General features: G+C 43.1%; 2 protein-coding genes across 14 annotated transcripts in view; one reads left to right on the top strand and one right to left on the bottom strand.

Annotated features, from left to right (window-relative positions):
• Positions 1-15,975, bottom strand: part of SEMA4D (semaphorin 4D) — a 95,749-nt gene extending 79,774 nt beyond the window's left edge. For 11 of the 13 annotated variants that reach the window (XR_003995001.1, XR_004389867.1, XR_003995002.1 and 8 more), the window contains exon 1: positions 15,656-15,738. The gene's annotated coding sequence lies outside the window, so the exon portion shown is untranslated. Of the gene's footprint in view, positions 1-15,318; positions 15,374-15,655; positions 15,739-15,823 lie in introns of those variants that run through there. The other 2 variants (XM_030511605.1, XM_030511607.1) reach the window with 2 other exon arrangements.
• LOC115601027 (protein transport protein SEC31-like) lies at positions 14,827-16,158 on the top strand. Its single transcript, XM_030470553.1, has 2 exons — positions 14,827-14,884; positions 15,071-16,158. The coding sequence occupies exons 1-2, from the start codon at positions 14,827-14,829 to the stop codon at positions 16,156-16,158; spliced, it is 1,146 nt and encodes a 381-aa protein (XP_030326413.1).
• The last annotated feature ends 3,508 nt before the right edge of the window (positions 16,159-19,666 follow it).

Here is a 19,666-nt window from a genome sequence, read left to right as displayed (position 1 = left end):
CTATACAGCAGGCTGCAAATTAGCACTAAGTTGTCTTATATTTAAGCAACTATAAAAATCAAAGTATGAAACAGAGAACACTTCACTCTGCACAGAGTCAGCTGCAAGCATTAAATGCTGCACCATATGAATGGTGAAACCTTTCTAAAGAGAGACCAGTACTGAGAGGCAGCAAAATCAGATGTTACATGTTTTGCGAGTGCCACCCTCCCTCTCCAGCCCTGCTCACCCTTTCCTCCCCTAAGGCTTCAGCTCTTGGTTAACATCTCTCCAGCTGAAAATAATTGCCTGCCTCCAAAAGGCATCTCGGACAGTGTCACTCCCTAATCAGCAGGAAGACAGCTGAGTGATGTGAGGCATTTCCACCTTCTCCCTGGAGTAATCTCACCACGAAGCACTACAGCATCATCACAAGCTGAAATGGCTTTAAATACGGTGCTCTCCCCTAATGAGAATCATATTCCACTAAGGCCACCTTCCAAATACCCACTTCACACTATTATACCAGCTGCCTATTAAAACTTAGCTTATTGATACGGCTATCACCAAGGATCAATCAGTGCAGGCTGCATACAAACCTCAGGGAAAATCCATTTGTAGAAATGAACTCACAATACATTTGGTATACCTAGATACATGGATGCAAGCAATAATCAATTGTGTTATCTTTAAATTTTTATCACAGCGTGAACGACATAGTAACAAGCAGCAGTAGATTTGCAAGTTCTCATGCCTTGGCAGAAGAGGTACCAGTAGAATTACACTAGATTTATAAAATGGACGCATTTACCTCTCTGCAGAAATACTTTAGAAAATAAAACTACATATGTATTTCTCGATAAATTGAAGAGATAGGGGGGGGGGGGGGGGGAAGAAAAAAAAGAAGATGCTCATGGGCTTTGCACTGGGTATACCAGAAAGAGTTGTGTGGATCAGAATAATATAAATTTCAGCTTTCAGAAGATCAGTAACATATGCTGTAGTTTCGCTCCAGAACAGAACATCAGCATCTAGAAATTGCATGGGTGTATTTCTTCAAGTCACCTTCTTCCCACATCAAAAATTTACTTGAAAATCTAGACAGGATCCTCACCATCTTTATTCTCAAAGAGCCACCAAAATCTTACTTCCTGTGAACACGCTTAAATCCTGTAACTGTTTCCTTTTATCCAGTTTTCCATCCTCCCCAGCTCTGCCCCCTTTGGTAGTCATCCACTCTCTAAGTTCGACACCAAGCCACACAGTTCAGACCTGACTCTTATATTCCTACCCCACATCCATTTCACTTTGCAAGTTATTCACTAATGCAAGTTATTATTAACTAACAGCTTCTGCCCTTTTCTCTCCCCCCCACATTTGGGATGCACATGGTCAGCAAGACTCACAGCAAATGATTTTCAGATACAACAGCCAAAGGCACAGCTCAGCGACTGCATGCAGCAGGACAAGCACCTTTAAGTCTTCCAAATTCTGCTTCTCGTCCTTGCATGGGGCTCACTTTCCTCTTGTTTCACACTGTGTTGTAAACTTCCCACGGAACGGACTGTGTCTCCCACAGGTGTTTATATACCATAAACTCCTAACACACCAAAGCTCTGCTTGGGGCCCACCATCACCACCAGAACAAAAAAGGCCTGCTAGTACCTAAAACCATCAATTACACTTGAATCCAGCGTCTTCAGATTGCTGCAGGAAACGGAAATCATTAAGAAGGTGAGAAACACTGTCCTTTTCCAGCCCTCAAGTACTTCCACTCCACACAAAGGGAACTACCTAACCTGCTTATATTAGACAGCATTTGATTGTTGGGATGAAAGTTTCAGGAGCCTTCATCATCTCCTCCACAACTTCTCAAAGACTTAAGAGAAGTTTAAGAGATTCTTCTCATCTTGCTTTCTTTCCTCTCTGCTTTCCCAACATTTTTAAAAGCTCACATTTCCGTCAACTACAGAAGATTAGACTGCCTTTGGTCCATCCCACATCACAGTCACACGGGAACACTTAAACCTCTTTGCACAAAGTCTGAAAAACAGGTGTAACTAGCTATTAAAAGTAAAGGAGTTTTGAAGATGGAGAAAGCAGTTCTTGCTTTGGGAGATACAAAATAAGAAGTGCTTTATATTCTTAAACCAACCTTAGGCACACTAAGAAACTTAAGTGGAAAAAACATAGCAGGAATGTAATTAAATACAGAAGGCTTGATTACAAGTAAGTTTACTGAGTGCTTAAAGCATTCAAGTCAAGAAACAAGCAAGTTGCATTATTTCAGTAGACAGAGCCAAGACAGGGGAGGGGAAATGCTACTGAAAAGCCCACGTTTTTAACAGTTTCCTGTTCACACTAAAAGACTTCCTTGATTAATCAATGTATTTCTGTCTGATGCACACCTATATGACACCCTATATGTACAAAGACAGCCATTAAACAACATGCATTAAAGCACAAACACATTTTTGATTCTGCAGATGGCCACGACAAGAAGCGTAAAGCTTCATTACTAATCTCCACTGCTATCACAGTTTCTTCCCCTTTAGCCATTTCAGAGCTAGGCTGTTCCCCACACACGTCCCGGAGATGTGGAAGCCTGAGTAGCTGACCTCACGCTCTGGACCAGACCACCCTGTCCTCCTGCCAAAGAGCTGAGCAGCAGGTTACAGCCAAAGTCCAGAAGCAATGCCATAATTGCTGCGGCGAACACTCAGCTGTTTCAGTGAACTCTGATTTCCACCTGCCACAAAGCCCGTTCCCAAAACAAGCAGAAGCATGGGTACTTCACTCCTGCCATCAGCCACTGGCTGACAGCTGGGCTAACAAGACAGAGCATCTGCTGAATTTGGCATTTCGCTGTTCATTTTACACAAGCAAACAGCTTTCACCCTCCCACTCCCTTCCTCTGCCGCAAACCCAAGCACTGAAAGTAGCAATATAAATACAAGGTTTTGAAGGACTGTTGCACAAACTTCACAAATCACAACAGAGCTCCAGAAAATGCAATCATTACACTGTTGGTGGTGTGCTGGATATCACATGCCCTGCCTCTAATTCTACACACTTAACCCTTTGGCATGTATCCCACTGCTGTTTCAGTGTGATGAGTCTGGAAAACCTGTGCCAATGCAGCTATCTGTATCACATCATTTACAAAGAGAACAGATGGCTATGTGTACACTTGTTGTATGTGATCCATTAGGAATTTTAGGCAGCCAAAAAGCAAACTTTATGCTCAATTCTTCTAGGTATTACAAATTCTACACATATAACCTGATTTACATTACCTACATATGCTAGTCACTAAAAATTAACTAAAACAGCAACTTTGCTCTACCCATGTAAACTTCCAGGCAGTCTGATATTAAGACTTACACTAAAGTGGTTTTAATTTTAATGAAGCCTGAATTCTAAGTCTCATGGAATACACTTATCTTTAAAAGCAAAGTATCAGCTATGTTTTTATCAAGAAGTAAAGGAAATGACACATCAAGAACTAAAAATAAATCAAATTTCAGCTACAGCTTTTCTCTGAGTGAAAAGAAATAATCATCCAGTTTTATTACAGTTTTGGCCTTCACATTTCTATACTCAGGATGATTCAGAAAACAATAAAGTGTCTTGTTCCAGTACAGGCAGTACCAACCTGACATTGACTCTGGCTCACAATAGCACAAATAGTTCCATCAAGGCATTTGCAAAATATTACTTGCCGAAAGAAACACATTGACTTGAAACTCTATATTTTTCCTCTTTAAATACTGAAATCAATAGGCATCATTATTGTCAGTTCCTCAGCAATAAAACTTTATTTTTTCTTGCTTCCCCCAAGAAACTTTATGTATGCCAATATTAAATAGTATGTCCTATAAAATACTTATGGCTTTACTGTCAATATTTGATTAATTTCAACCCTAAGCAAAGGTTCCTCTGTCTGTTAAGGGAAAGCACACTCACAGGTGGTAATGTGTAAAGAAAAAAAAGTAACAACATATGCTGGGGTAACTAGATATAGCATTTCAGTATTAATGCCACATTTGCAATTTGAAAGTGTATAAAGTCTTAAAACCCAACGTTTGAGTATCCTGAACTCACGTAATCACAAAGGATTTTCAACACTGCAGGAAGGGTCTCAAAGAAGCCTACTGAAGTCATTTGATCACATCTGAAGAACTTTTGAAGTCACTACAGCAATCACAACCCTACATGGACATCTAAACAAACATTTGCACAGTGCTACTGGCTGTAACAAAAGCACTACATTAAAAATCAACACCGCTCTTTTTAGTGGAAGCACTGAAACATTTTTCAGAAGCCAGCATAAAACCATGCAAATTCTGAGCAAAGGCTACAATATTATCTCCTATTTACATATCTATTCCAGCTGAGCTTTATCCAGACAGACAATTCAAGGATCTGGATGAACCAATAACCAAGAACATTCTGGTCTGAACACATAAGTTCAGAGCTGCTGCAGCACCTTCACAACTGGAAGCACATGTTCAAAACACCCAGGTCTGCCCCACATTCCATGTACCCATCTTCAAACCTCCACATGCAGTTTAAAGATCTTTAATTTTGGTAACCTGGTTCTCACACATCTCTATCTGACTTTTAGGATGTTTCAAATAACGTTATTTATCTGGAACTTGCTTGTTGTTAATTCTGTGTGATGAAACAGGACCAAAACCATCACAAAACTCCTAAACAAGTTTTCAGGGGCCCAAAATAGTAGTAAAAATCTTTGTAGTATGAGATACAGATGCAAGCTAACACATAAGTTTTCTTACCTCAAGCACTGACCCAGTCCACTCTCTGCACCATACCACAGCTATGAGATTGCTCTCCCACCCCATGGCAAGAGCTGACAAAAGCCTCATGGCTTTCCTGCTTCTGGTGAGTAACCACTAGAACAAAACCACCTTAGGAAAGGGAGTTTGTGACTCTGGCGTTTCACTGAGAACATTCTTCCATCAGAAGACACATAGCCACCATCTCCATGGGTGTAACTGATAAACTCCCATGATGTCTAGCACTCAGATAGTAAGGCACTAAGTGCTTTAAAAAGAAAAACACTCCAACACAAAAAAAAAAAAACCCACAAACAAAACACTGACTAATCCCAAACCGCACCTGATTGATGCAAAGTGCTATAAGTATGCCAAGAAGTCCATTTGACATACAGTACTGACATCAGAATGACCTCTATATGCTGCTGCTTTTCAAAAGCATATTTACACCCCAAGCAAGCAACAATTACTTCTCTTGTTTCACAGGGTAGCCAGAAGTACTTACTCACAACTGCTACTGAAAACCATTCCCAATCCAAAATTGCGTGGATTAATAACGTATCAATTCCCGTAACTAGCCTGGATGAAAAAAAGTACTTCACAATGCCATTTAATTTTTTCCTCCAAGTTTTCTTTTTCTTTTCTTTCTTTAATAATAGAGGAGGACATCCCTTACAAATATCCTAGTATCATGAACTTTTCAGTAGTGTTTGCATAGTGGTGATGAACCTTCCACAGTAACCAACCACATCTTTCAGTACTAAAAGCTTCCTCGAGAAATGCTAAGGGTTTGTACAAGGGTAGCACCAAGGGCCCTTCACAGTCCCAGCAGAAGCAGCACATGAGACTACTAACAACCATACAGAGTGCTTAGCCTTAAAAATTCAGACAGAACAATACATCTGTAGCAGTAAAACTCCCCATTTTGGCAACCGTAGCCTGCCCTGTCCATTTAAACAATGAATAACCATTGTTATTCATCTATTCATCTCTTCCTTCTGAAAGAAAAGAAGTGATGGTGACATGCTGGAGAAATTCAGCAGGTAGTCCTGGCAAAACAGCCCTTTACATTTGTCTTGTTCTCTCACCAAGGTAGCAGGGGGGAGAGGGGGGAGGCGGAATAGAAAAAAAATTAAAAAAAAAAAAAAAAGGAAAAAGAGTTTAAACAGGAAAAAAAAAAAAAGGCAGGATTAAAAAAATAGGACGGAAAATCAGTCCATCTGCTTCTAAAATTCCATTGCTTTCCAGCAGTAAGAAATTCCCAGAAAGCACAACATGCTACACCTGAGCATTTGAGCATTAGACACAAGAATCCTTAACCTGAATGGAAAGCATTCCTTCCATGGCACAGCTACCTGGCCACCACAGCATGAAGTAGAATACGTTCAAGAATATGCAGGTGGGGTAGGGGACAGAGAGCCAGAAAGATGCACCAAGCATAAACATCACAAACATGCCCTTCCACACAGCCTGCAAGCCAACAGCAAGCCTCAGTTTCTGCAGGAATAATTTACTCTACCCACAAGCACCAGGTTTCTGTGTATCAGTCATTATACTGCTTAAGAGACTATAACTCAGGTTGTATCTTATGTCCTTCCTCTTTAAAAATAAGTTTTATTCAACAGAGAAGTAGGTTTTTTCCCCCCTCAAATCCTTCTATCAAAGACACAGACCTCAAGTATAATTTTGGTACAAAATATGTAAACAAATAGTAACCAAACTGGTGATGTCAGTGCAGCTATGATCAAAGTCAGGTATCTATCTCCAGAGCATCACATTTGTCCCAAAACGTCATCTCGAAGTCTACCAAATGGGGAAAGGACAGCTGTGTTCCTTATAAAGCCTTCACACTCCAAGGAATGTAAATAAGGAATATTGTTAAAACGAAAGACTAGCTGAAGCTTTACATTTGTAACATTTAAAAGGTTTTCCCCTCCTTTTGTATCTTTAATCAAAGGTTCTAAATCTGTAAGTCATGGCAGTTGCCATGGAAATATGCAGGCCAAGTTCCCTCTGTGGGAACCTCAAAGCTCTCCTCACCACCAAGTGCCTTGTAATGACAGGGTCACATTAACACCTTTGACTCCTAAAGCCCATTTATTGCATAGAAATCAGCACAGCTGACTCCACTCACCTTCCACAAACATTAACTATTCCTGTCTGCTACACTTGTCCCTTCCCCTGGACATGCTCCCAGACATATTCCAGCACCACCCTTCATACTGCAGAAAATGAAGGTGTACAGCCTTCTCGACAAACACTAAGCAGAACCCGGAGAGCGCAAAGGCCATCAGATGCTTCATCTGATCAAAAGCACCATTTCATAATCTGTTGAGAAATTTCTTTTTCCAAAGCAGTTGACATATAATAAATCTGCATCCTATTGCAGAAGATGAAGGCGTAGCTATGAAGAAAACCAGGCAAACGTGCAGTGACAGGAACTGAACTCCCATAAAAGCCAACAATTAAATTAGAGAACAGAAGACAGGCTCTGAATAATGGTTACTTTTTCCCCTGGTGGCTGTCAGTACTAAAGCAGGAAAAAAGAAGTTCTTAAAAACCTCAGTGGAATTCCTGAATATCAGCATGTACCATTTGATTCACAATCAATTTATGTACATAGGACGCCCATTTCAGGGGCAGATGCAAGCAGTTTTTTTTTTTTTTTTTAAATCAATTCCAAATAGGCAAATTCAACCATTTGAGAACATCTCCTTATCAGCATCTTAATTCTGTGAGCAAATACAAATACACGCACTTGATTTATGCAGCCGTATGTGTTTGCATGAAATAGATATTTGTCACACACCCTCTGCCATTGCAATAAATGCCTTAGATACATAAAATACGAGATTCAAGATACACTTAGAATTACTTATTTGCATATTTGAAGAAAACACTATTTCAGTAGCATCCACCCTCGCTGAAAATAGCTAGTCTAATATTTTGAACCATTAATACGCTGTGAATGTATTATATATGTACATACAGGTTGGGTTTAGGTTTTTTTTTTAATTTTTTAGAGAGATAGACTTGCACAGAGGAAATCCCTTAAGCCTACGAAAAGGCCTGTCTTATGTATTTATCATATAACCACTCACAACTAACTCCTCTGCAAAAGTGAAATGAAAAGGCCGTTCTGTGTCTCACTTACCTAGCAGATAATCAGGATGATCTTTCAAGGCAGTTTACTAATTTCACTGACATAGAGTAAAAATCTAGTCAGAATCAACTCAATAGTAAACTTACTTCAATAGTGCCAAGCATGTGAACATGTAACTGCAGATTTTTAACAATCATAATGATTTCAAGACAAAAAGGCAGCTATTCTCTCATCCATATGACTAGGTTTTAATAGGAAAAAAAAAAAATCATTCAGACACTTTTTAGTGGCTTTGCAGCAGTTTTTTTGTTTGTTTTTGGCTGGGGAGGGAGATATTAGTTCTACCAAAGTTATTTATTTTCTTTGAACATACAGTTCCAATGGACAACTAATTTCCTGCAAAACTGACCCTTTAGGTAGGGTACATCTACAGCTAAATAGAAAGTGGACCTGTGTGCACATACATATGCATCTCCAGCAAATCCTTAGTAATTATGCAATTGCTGAGTGGAAACAGGAATGCATAATTCCTTGCCTCTGGCCATTTTACACACTTTGTTAGAAGAAACAACAGAGATATGGGAGAGGGAAAAAAGGTTTGAGCACAACATTGCTCCACCAGATTTCTATACGTAAAGCAACGAACTAAAGCATTACTGCCCTGTTAACTACCACTTTTTTTTTTTTTTAACTTCTTTTGGTTGTTCGGGTACTTTTGGTCTTTTTGGGTTTTTTTCTCCTGAAAGGTCAGGACAGTGTGCTTATGCAGGGCTCGTGTCCTACAGGTAAACCTCAGCAACCTCGCACACAAACCTGGAGCAAGATCAGGGCCCTCATTATTAACTGCTGTGTGCAGAACACTCCTCTGGTTTTAAATGCTCTGCAGACAATTCTTACCGTACTCAAATTAAGTACAGATTTACACACAGAAATATCTCATGGCCCACACTACGGTGTCTGGCAGGAATTACAGAGCCTACCAACAACAACTAATCAGTGCTTACAGAGAAGGGGGAGAAATATTTTATGAGGTTAGTTTGGGAAAGGATTGATTGTCCAAGAGCCTGTCTATATTCTTATTACTTTTCCAATTACACCAGTTGGTCCAACGAACAGTATAGCCTTTTTCCAACCTTTGTCTTCCTTACATCTTACATGAGCAAGAGGAATCTCATCTGGTTTCACTGAACAGGCAAGCGTTCTGTTTGCATTAACAACTAGGATTTTTTTTCTTAAATGTGATTTAATAAATGTCTTCCGAATAAATTCAAGCATGACTGGATGAGGCAAAAGCACAGAGGATATCTGTAAAATACCCTATTGATTCTTGCTATTCACTGTAACTCCAGCATGTGATCCAGTGTTACCCATGCACACATGACAGTCCCAAACACCACACGGCGTAGCCTGATTATTCTTTCCTACTGCCACAAGAGACTGCTTGCAAACTGGGAAGGTACAATAAAATGCATTTTACCAAGATAAATTACTAATTCTAGTGGTCCTCACACAAACTTTGACCAGCCTATTTTATGATAAACAACGCGAGAGACAGCTAGCTCCTTCTGAAGTATTCAAAACTTTGGAGTTAAACTACAACAAACCTAAGCAAAACTAAGCCCAAGCTCAACGTCATGATCTGAGACATAAATTCCTAGTGCACTTTGTTTTAAAAAAAGTCTATATTGTTTTGTTCTTCCCAGAACACATCAAATTTACACTGAGAATTCAAATACAAATCCAAGAACTTTCACATCTCTAGGTCTCTTCCCTATATCCTGCATTGTTTTTCCAGTAACGAACAGTCATAACTCATTATCTTTCAGTAGAAACGAGAACAGTCTTTTTTAAAAAAAAAAAGAAAAAAGAGTTTCCACTGTTCTATGTGTCACTTTGTATACACAATGACAAAGTTCATAGAGCATCACTTTTTTATAAAAAAACAAACAAAAAAACACACACACAAACACACACACACAAACACACACACACAAACACACACACACAAACACACACACACAAACACACACACACAAACACACACACACAAACACACACACACAAACACACACACAAACACACACACACAAACACACACACACAACACACACACACAAACACACACACACAAACACACACACACAAACACACACACACAAACACACACACACAAACACACACACACAAACACACACACACAAACACACACACACAAACACACACACACAAACACACACACACAAACACACACACACAAACACACACACACAAACACACACACACAAACACACACACACAAACACACACACACAAACACACACACACAAACACACACACACAAACACACACACACAAACACACACACACAAACACACACACACAAACACACACACTCCTGCTCTGCCATTTGCAATGCATGCAAATCTGCCCAGACCTCGTAGGCCACATTCAATCTCAGGGGAACACCAGCCTTCCCACTCTGCCTCACCTCAACACAGTTGTGTCAGACCTGCCCCAGCTTCCAGATATCAGCTGGTCTCTGTGCTGCACAACAGCAAAGGGCAACAAAGTTTGCATAAGTTTCTACTCCCCTGCCTTGCTTTCCCAGCAGAAATGCCTGCCTCCATAAACTTTCCCCCGCTTTGCATATCCTCTTCTGTATCCCAGCTCAGCTGAGTAATCAGATGCATGTCAGGATTTCCCAGTCTGCTAATTCCACACATTTCCTAGTCACTTCTGTATCAGTGCTCCACCACCTACACATCTGCTTGGCATGCACAACCCTGCACAGAAACACACAAACCAAACTCCTTGGACCAAACCCATGCCATACCGAGCACCAAAAGCACGCTCCAGAGAGGGAACCTGCCTGTCCTTGCAATGAGGCCAGCAAGTACTAATTTTGCAGCACAGTGTTCAATCCTCTTTGGCTTGCCTCATATATAGGCTAATACTAATTTTTTAAGAGGATCAGTGCAGAAAATGCCTGGTGGATTATGAGTTTACTGCTGTACAGGAACAGAGAGAAAAAGAAATAGGTGGAAGATGAGGGAAAGACAGGAAAACAGGTATTATTTCCAGATTACCAATAAACTTGTTCTAAACTTTATACATGGGCTTTAATTCACGTATTGTCCTTAGAAAAGTTTCTTATCTGTTCACATATACAGTCCAAGTTTTTATTAATTTGCCACCTGTTTTGTTTCCCCCTCAGGCACTGTAAGAACATACTCTAAAAGTAAAGGCTGCTGTTTGGTGCTTTAAAGCACTTACTCATCAAGAAATCTCAGCTGCAGTACTACATGCATGCCTCCGCTCTGAAAAAGCCTCTTCTTTCTCCTCAACTCCATCATTAATAAAAACCAAAACACACAAACAGTACCGAAGTAAGACTTTTCTTGTTTATTTATGTAATTTTCAGAAACATGTTCGTGTACCCAGAAGCTCGCTGCAGCACAGCTTGGTGCGGTGGGAGCAGGAGGGGACAGAGTGGCTCCTGGACACCCTAGATTAGCAGAAGTGGAGCACAACACCCTTCTTACTACAGGCACTAACCTCCCTCACCACGAAGGCAGGCTGCAGCAGTACCTCCAGGAAGCTGAGCAGCCTTTTCTTTGCATTCCTGGAACTTCACAGGTAGATAGAAGACAGAACGTTGAAGGTTTTTGGCCAGAACACAACTAAATGCATGACCTTGCTAATGCAGGCCTTGACATCAAGACCTGTAACTTCCCCATCAAAGATGATGGCATGCATTAGCCTGAAATAATGCTACTTTTTGCTTTGAACGGTTCTGTGAACAGAAAAAATTATTTTCTTTCCTTTCACTAACCCATCCAAGAAACAAAACCAAAACCTTCACATCAGAAGGAAAACAATTAAACCAGCTTCCACCCAGCCTGTACAGCTACACCAACACACAGGTGAGTTAACTCTCCAAATGGCAGCTGCAGCAGCACCCTTTTGCAGTTCACAGGCTCTTCCCTTGGTACACGACCAGTTGTGTGCTACACTGAAAAGCAACTCTGCAGTCACCTCACCCTCCTGAAACTCAAGATCCCAGTAAAATAAGTGGGACCCTACTCATTCTTTCTGATACGCTTCCACCTACCTACCTAGACGCCCAAGCACAGGACTATGCAAAGCCAGATGAAGAAGCCCTTGCAAAATACTGCTTTATCACCACAGAAATGACCAGTTTGACAGAAGGAGAGGGGAAGCTTCAGGGAAAGAAAAAAAATCCAACAAAATAACCAAAAGTGCTTCCTAGCTCCTTGTTAATTATACATCCTCCCAAGCGGGCACACCTTTTTCAGCTACCTAAACAAGTATTAGGCACAACAAAGAACACCCCAAAACTGTTTAATATTACAATAATGAAAATCTGAATTCTCATTTTAAACTTCCAACACAGTAATTTATACACAGCTGTAAAAAAAGAAATCTTCAAAGAATAACTCAGGGAAGTTAAGACCTGCTTTGCTTCTTTTTCTGTCACCTTTAAGTCTCCATCCTTACTGTCATGTGCTACCTGGAATTTATTACTGTTCCGTGCATTTTTCTGAAGGCAAAACATTGTGAAAAATTCTCTCAGTCATGCCTACAAGTAATTAAGCCTCAGGTTAGTGGGAAGCATAGTAGATCAGAATCCATTCATGAATAACACTTTCATGGTCACACACCTTCACAAACTACTTTTCAACTCATTTAAATCATAGAATATGAATATTTACAAGACCCAACACTTGGAAGCAGTGAAGGGTTACAAGAAATGTTAGCAACTATATTTTTCCTTCCCTGTCACTACCCATTTCAAGTTACCTTTGCACAGCAAAACCTGCTATAAATAACGTCACCCCTGAACATTCAGAAGAAATACTTTTTTTTTTCCTTATGGTCTACAAAATCCCCACTGCAACAACCGTGGCCTGAGATTCCATTTTTCCTGGAGAAAATAAGGCGATATCAAAGCATTTAAGGAGTTCAGAGATAACATAAAATCTTGGAAAATTTATATCACAGTTATTTCCACTGATTTAAGTAAGAGTCCCACTTCAGATCGAATCAGAATAAGGCGCAACCATCTACCAATTTATCCAATACTTTTCGCAAACTAGGTGGCATATGCAAGTATTAGATTTAATGCTAGCAGCCCAGATTAAGAATTAATTTTGGCATGACTGCAAGAGACCTCCACTTACTTCACTACTAAAAAAAACCAAACATCTGAGACAATGTATTTTAACATCAAAATGTTCACTCAACACGCATCCCCTAAGCTGGCTGAGAGTGTGAGAGTGCGCAGCAGAATGAGCACAGTGCAGCCTCCAGCTCCAGCCAAGTGGCCCTGGGCAGATTACAGATCCTCTCCAGAGGTCTCTGGCTCCTCTCCAGTAAGAGGCTGCACAAAGTGGGTAACTCAAGCACAGCTGCTCAGGAGGCAGGCCAGCGACCAGGGCACCCAAATCAGCTCCCTTCTTGCAGGACCTCTAAGCGGTACAAAGCCACACACTTTTGGCAGGGCACAGCTGTATCCATGTGAGCAGGTTAACAAAAGGTTATCAAGTGTTTAATATAATAGCTGTTTATATTGGGGGAGGAGAGGGGACTGAATCACCACCAAAGAGAGGGAAAACCAGCACATTAAATGAGGTCTCCAGGCACACCTGTACTTACAGCATCCAGAAAAACTTATGAATCAGTCTTACAGCTTTGAAATAAATCCACTCACATCATATGCGTCATCTGCTGTGGAAGGAGCTACCGCCCTCCCCACTAGTCAAAATAGCTTTTGGGTTTTTAAAAGAACAACAGCTATAGACCTATTTTGCTAGGTATGTATGCAAGCAGCTTTTGTCAGCAGACTCTATAGCAATCCCTGACCATCACACAGTGCACATAGAGTAATTGGGTTTTTGGGAGTGGGGGGAAGGGTGATTTATTTCTTCTCTAGGCCAAGAAATCCCATTAGAGACAGATTTCAATGTCAGCCCAGCTCAATATTTACAAAGCTTTTTTGTTCCTTGAACATTCGTGTATGTTCAAATGTCACTCATTTGCTTTCAGTGGAAAAGAGCTGTCTGCACTTCATCTCTGCTACCTGAAAGAATAGCAGTAGCTACTCTGAAACCTGAAAGAGTCACAAGTGCCCACCCATCGCCTGCTCATCCCAGAAAGCACACTGTAGTCACGCAGTTCCCTGCACAGCAGGGAACATGGTACGTACTGTGTTTCACTCATGCAAGCTACTCGGTTCGCTTACAATGCCCCTTTCTAACCCAGTTTGTAAATGATACTCCCACTCCGGCAGAGCCTCCACATACGCCATCCGCACAGCCAGCACAGCTTCTTCTAGGAGCACTTGCACAAGTGCTTAAGCTCATGCTCCTGCTAATAGAAAAGTCATCAAACAGTTCTCTAACAAAACCTCCGTACAGGTATCCAAAAGGGAGTATAAGATCAGTAGCTATTTCTGAGCCTGATGGTCATAAAGAACTCATAGAATGGTTTGGGTTGGAAAGGACCTTAAGATCATTTAGTTCCAACAGCCTACTGCTAGTTACTGTAGGAATTTCAATTAAAGAGGAAAAAAAACCCCAAAAACTTCACTACTGCACCGATTTCCCGAGCCTACTATAAATAAATGGGTGCCATAGACTTAAAGGTGATGCTTCGCAATTTCCAGCTGAAGTATCTCCCTGCAAGAGGTACATGAATAAAAGCAGGAGGCAAGAGGAAGGCAGGAAAATGTTTCAGCATGGAGCCAAAGAGCAGACATGAAAAAGCCCTTCAACCTGCAGATCCACCAGGCCCCCGCCCACACCAGGGCAGGAATAGGCTCCCGTTCCTTTCCCTGGTAATGGAAGTCACATAAAGAAACGAGCTGCAACAATAAAGTTACAATCACGGCATTCATACATTCACTCCTTTCTCCCTTAAACCCCGATGCTGCGTGCCTTCGTATATGCAGAAAACAGCGCCAAACAGCTCACACCACGAAGCAGTAAAGACATCCCCTTATAATTCGCTGGAGCACAAACAGGAATAGACAAGAAACTCTTATGTCACTTTACCCATCTCTCGCAAACTCAGCACCTCTGCGCAGACCTGATCTAAACCCTCCCAACAGCCGAAAACCGAAACAGCACATGGTAGCTCTTCAAAACATACGCAGCCGGTTCCCCGAAAGCGAGCACCCGGTTCAGCGCCCAGCTATCCGCCGAGCAAGGGACCGCGGTTCTCAGCAGACGGCAGCCTCCCCTCAAGTGCCGGGGCACTTTAACCGGGGCCGGCACCTGGGAACGACGGGGCCGCTTCCCGGCGGGGAAGACGCGCCGCAGCCGATTCACCGGACCCCGCCCAGCGCCGCCGCCGCGGCAGGTGCAGCCGGGGCCGCCCGCAGGCCCCGGGCGCGGTCCCGCCGCCCCGGGGACACACCTGAGGGGAGCCGCCGCGGGTAGGTCGCTGCCGCCAGAGCCAGCGGGGCTTGGAGGCGGCACTGGGAGAAAAAGCACATTTATAAACCTGCCAGCGCTCGCTCATTCGCTGCGGGAGGCTCCTCCTCTCCGCCCCGCTCCGGCCGCGCCGCCGCCGGGGGCTGCCCGCGCCGCGCCCCCACCTCACCGCCGCCAAGCCCCCCTCCCCGCAGCCGGCGGCGCGCTCGACCCCCCGCCCCGGGCGGGAGGCCCCGTTCCGCAGGTGTGCCGGCACGGCCCGCCCGGCCCCGCCGCGGTGCCGACTCCAGCCTCGCCGCCGCGGCAGATCCCGCACCCACCTCGGCGGGAGGAGGCACAGCAGGCACGGCCACCCGCTCGCCCCAGCGGCGAACGCTCTGCCTCCGCCACCAGCGCCGCCACCTCCTCCTCCTGCTCCTCCCCCCGCCGTTGCCACCTCCCCCCGCGGCCCCGGGCGGCGCGCAGCCCGTCCCACCGGGCGCCCCTACCTGCGGGGCCTGCCGGCGCTGCCCCGGCACCCGCCCGCCTCAGCGTCTTTCCCCGCGACAGGCTGGGCCGCGCGGCCCCCTGCCCCCCCGCGCCGGTGGGGGCAGGGCGGCGGGAGGAGGAGGAGCAGCAGTTGGTGCCCGCGTGTAACAAGTTTGGGTTGCCCCGCAGTATGGCGGCCGCCGGGCAGGGGGCGGGCCCGGGGCGGCTGCTCCCCACCGGCGGGCTCGGCCGGGGCTGCTCCGCCTATCGTCCACCAGCACTGCTCTCCCTGCCCCCTGTTCCACCGCGTCCCCCGCTGCCGGCAGCATCCCCGCGGGGCCGGGCGGGTTCGTGATGCCCACACGGGGACACCCCCAGTAATGGCACCAGCAGATCGGCGCCTCCCTAGAGATTTATGGCTTGGAAAGGCACGGGGGCACTTCTGCCAAAAGCAGATGCGGTGCTCCCGCAGTTTAATCAGGCCGTGCAACAGCTGCCTCACCTTCCCGCACTTGCTGCCACTTGTCCCATTCTCTTGCCCCTGCTCCTTCTCTCTTTTCCTGCCCCTTTTCCTGCTCCTGTTCTTGCCCCTGCTCCTCCTCATGCTCCTGCTGCTGCTTCTGCTCCATCTCGGGCAGGATGCATCTGCTCGCTGCAAACCACAGCGCAAATTGCATCCGGATGCAGCCTCTCGGCACCATGGAAATATGAATGATTTATATTGAAAGCAAACGTTGCTGGAATTACTGCACCTCAAAGCACAGGCCCACGTAGGTGACTGCTTGGTAATATTAAAGGAGGAGCAGCTTGGCATAACAGAGAAAATAGGTCAGTGACTGCACAGATCTCACCCAGGATGCTTCTGCTGAGTCACTGATGAGTTATTGATTACCATCATATCCATGCACGTCTGTGTGACTGTTCTGATGAACGGCAGGAACCAACACATGGATGACCGGGGTTCTTTTACTGCTGTGGAACAGGTGATATCTGATGTTGTTTGATTGCTATAGCTTGGTTAACAGGAGTCATTTAAGCAAGACTGAATAAAATACTTAGTTTACCAGATGTTGGCATTTGCTTTACTGGCTGATCTACTAATTCCAGCATTACACAGTATGTTTTGTTATAATAACGCGACAGTCGATTTCTAATATCTATAATTCACATTAGCTGTAGCTAAGAAATACAATCAAAATGAAATTTTTGAGGAAATAGAGCCTCTTAAAGACACAGAATCATGATCATTACCTCAAATAAAGAAGGTTTACATGCAAGGCAAGACCTGCTCACCTTGATGGGTTTGAAACTGTAAGGTTTGAAGGAGGACATTAGCAGAGCCAATGAACAGTCTGTTGTTGTGTGGAAAACACTGGAGAATCCCCTTCCCATCATTACATTTTCAAAATGGTGGTTTAACTTAGGCTGGTTTAACAGTGGGCCTGTAGCATCCATCATACAGTTAATATCAAATAGGGCCACACACCATCAAGAAGTTAAATATGAGGCATAGAGGAGCGACTAGTCACACCCAGCTCTGGGAGGCAATGGGGAGCAGGCAGAACTAAGGATCTGGGGTCTGCTGAGAAGGGGAAGAACCACTTCTGACAGTTACCTGTGTCTGCAGGAGTGTGAAAAGGGATCAAATGCTGAAATCCCTAATGCAAATACAGTAGCAGGATGAAAAATCCTTACCGTATTTTATTTGGGGAATTGCTGTAATTTATACCAGCAGAAGAATAAACTGCATCTCCTCTGGGACTGGCCGCTGGTATTAATATACCAGCAAAACCTTTCTAGCATAGACAAGACTTTGAGCATCTCCAGAGGGATGCAACTATGAAATGATATTCCAAGGGAAGAAACAGAAGTGCTTTTTAAATCTCTTTTGCATTTTATGAATTCTAAGCTAAGGCAGTTCTTAGCATAGAGTAGGAAAATCACAGAGGCTTTGTCAGGTTTCCCCAGGGAGCCTGCAGTCTGCACAAGCTTCCAAAAATCTCAGAGTGGCACAAAGGAACCGGAGCACAGGCTACCTCCAACACAAATTTTCCATTGCTCTGCCTGTCTCTATCCAGGTTAGATTTTGTGACCTTTAAGAATTATACTGTTCATTTGTACAGCATAGCTTTCAATCTCCATTCTCAGTAAAACCTGTGGAGTATTGCAGTCTGAAAGGTCAGAGGTAAAACAAGGAATTTATGTTTGGACCTTTTCAAATACCAGATTCTCAGCCACATTCAGGATCTTCTTTCAGGTAAAAAGTGTTACTAACAGGGGCTTGTTGAGAAAAACGAAATGCCCTCATAATAACAGTGTTGGGAACATACAGATAGTAGCACAAATTGCACCACGGGTAATTCCCATTGTTTCCCATTATAAGTAATGTCTTTCACAGGATTGAAAAACAAATGGCCTCTAAGGCATGGTGGACGCTAATGTGGGAGATTTTCCAAAGGCCTGTAACACTAGCCTGGGCAGTATGTGAACTAGTGGTGTAGGGCTAAAGACACTGGTCCTCGCAGCAATTATAACTGACTTTGTTTTGCTAAAAATTATCTTCTTTCAAATACTACGTGCTGTGGCAATGAGATCATATAATGAACAACTATTAATACATGTCCACAGCAACTCCATAATGGGTATTCCAAAGATATGCATGAAACATGCTTTTGAAATCCTCCATTATAAGCATAATAAAGTATAATCTTTGAAAGTACATATAATGCATGCTGCAGAGTAATAGTATGTAAAGACTGCCTCAATCATAACATACCTAGTTCAGACATCATGTTGAGGGATGAATATACACATGGGTATTTTAAGTCTAGGCAAGCTGTATCAAATCTGTGCCACAAAAGAAAAAAAAACCAAAACCAAAACCAAACAAAACCCCAAACCAAAACAAAAACAATTAAGCAAGAAAAAGTCAAAGAAAACTTTGACAACTGACTGTGCTCTTAAATCTGAAGCCCTTAATTAAGTTCAGGAAGAAATAAGCTTCAGGGTAGAAGATACTAGAGGAGAGTAGGGAATGAGAGTAAGACTAAAGCTGGCCCAGAAGCCAGTCTGAGGCTGAGGGCAGATCAGTCCAAGAGTGAGTGAGTGAACAGGTGGGAGTTATTTAGTAAGCCAGTGAAAAGGGCACTGAACGTGCCTGGAGGTTTGCAGACCGATATATAATGCATTGAATAGGTCAGCAGCAGAGTACGTGAGAGAATGAATGGATAAGAGGATAAAAGAATAAACAGTTGAGTTGAATGAATGTGACCACGTGAACAATTCTAAACAAAGTCCAAGTTTCAAGCTATACTGTTTTATTGCTCTATTGCTATGATGGCATGACTTTTCAGATCATTTGTCATTGATATGAATCAGTGGTAGAGGAAAAAGGGTTATCTTCTTGATAGCAACTTAGCATGCTAAAAATACAGATTTTAGATGCACTTTAGGGTCAAAAAGTAAAAAACAGTTTTGGAAACCTTAACATAGAAAAAATAAGCACACAGAAAGCACTGTCCAGTAAATCCATGTTGATTAACATTATTAAACTACTAAATTGACAGAGAGCTAAAATTATTTGCCGAGTTGGAAAATACCATTAACTCTATCCTAGTTACGAACATGACACACAACAGCTCAAAGTGATTTGTGCAAGATTATACATTAAGTCAGTGGCAGAACCACAGACACACAAAACCTTGACCTTTTACTTCTGTATCTTCCCCATCAGGCAGAGAAAATGCATTGTCTTCACTTTTGCAATTACAGAGGCAATGGAACTAAATTATAACAGTCTAGGGGCATTATCTCCTAACCCTGTGATGGTTTTTTTTGGCCTGAATGCTTCCTATATCATTATG

The sequence above is a fragment of the Strigops habroptila genome, chromosome Z, assembly GCF_004027225.2.
Source record: "Strigops habroptila isolate Jane chromosome Z, bStrHab1.2.pri, whole genome shotgun sequence".
Lineage (NCBI taxonomy): Eukaryota > Metazoa > Chordata > Aves > Psittaciformes > Psittacidae > Strigops > Strigops habroptila.
The sequence above is the reverse complement of the archived record's forward strand: the minus strand, read 5'-3'. Positions and strand labels throughout refer to the sequence as shown.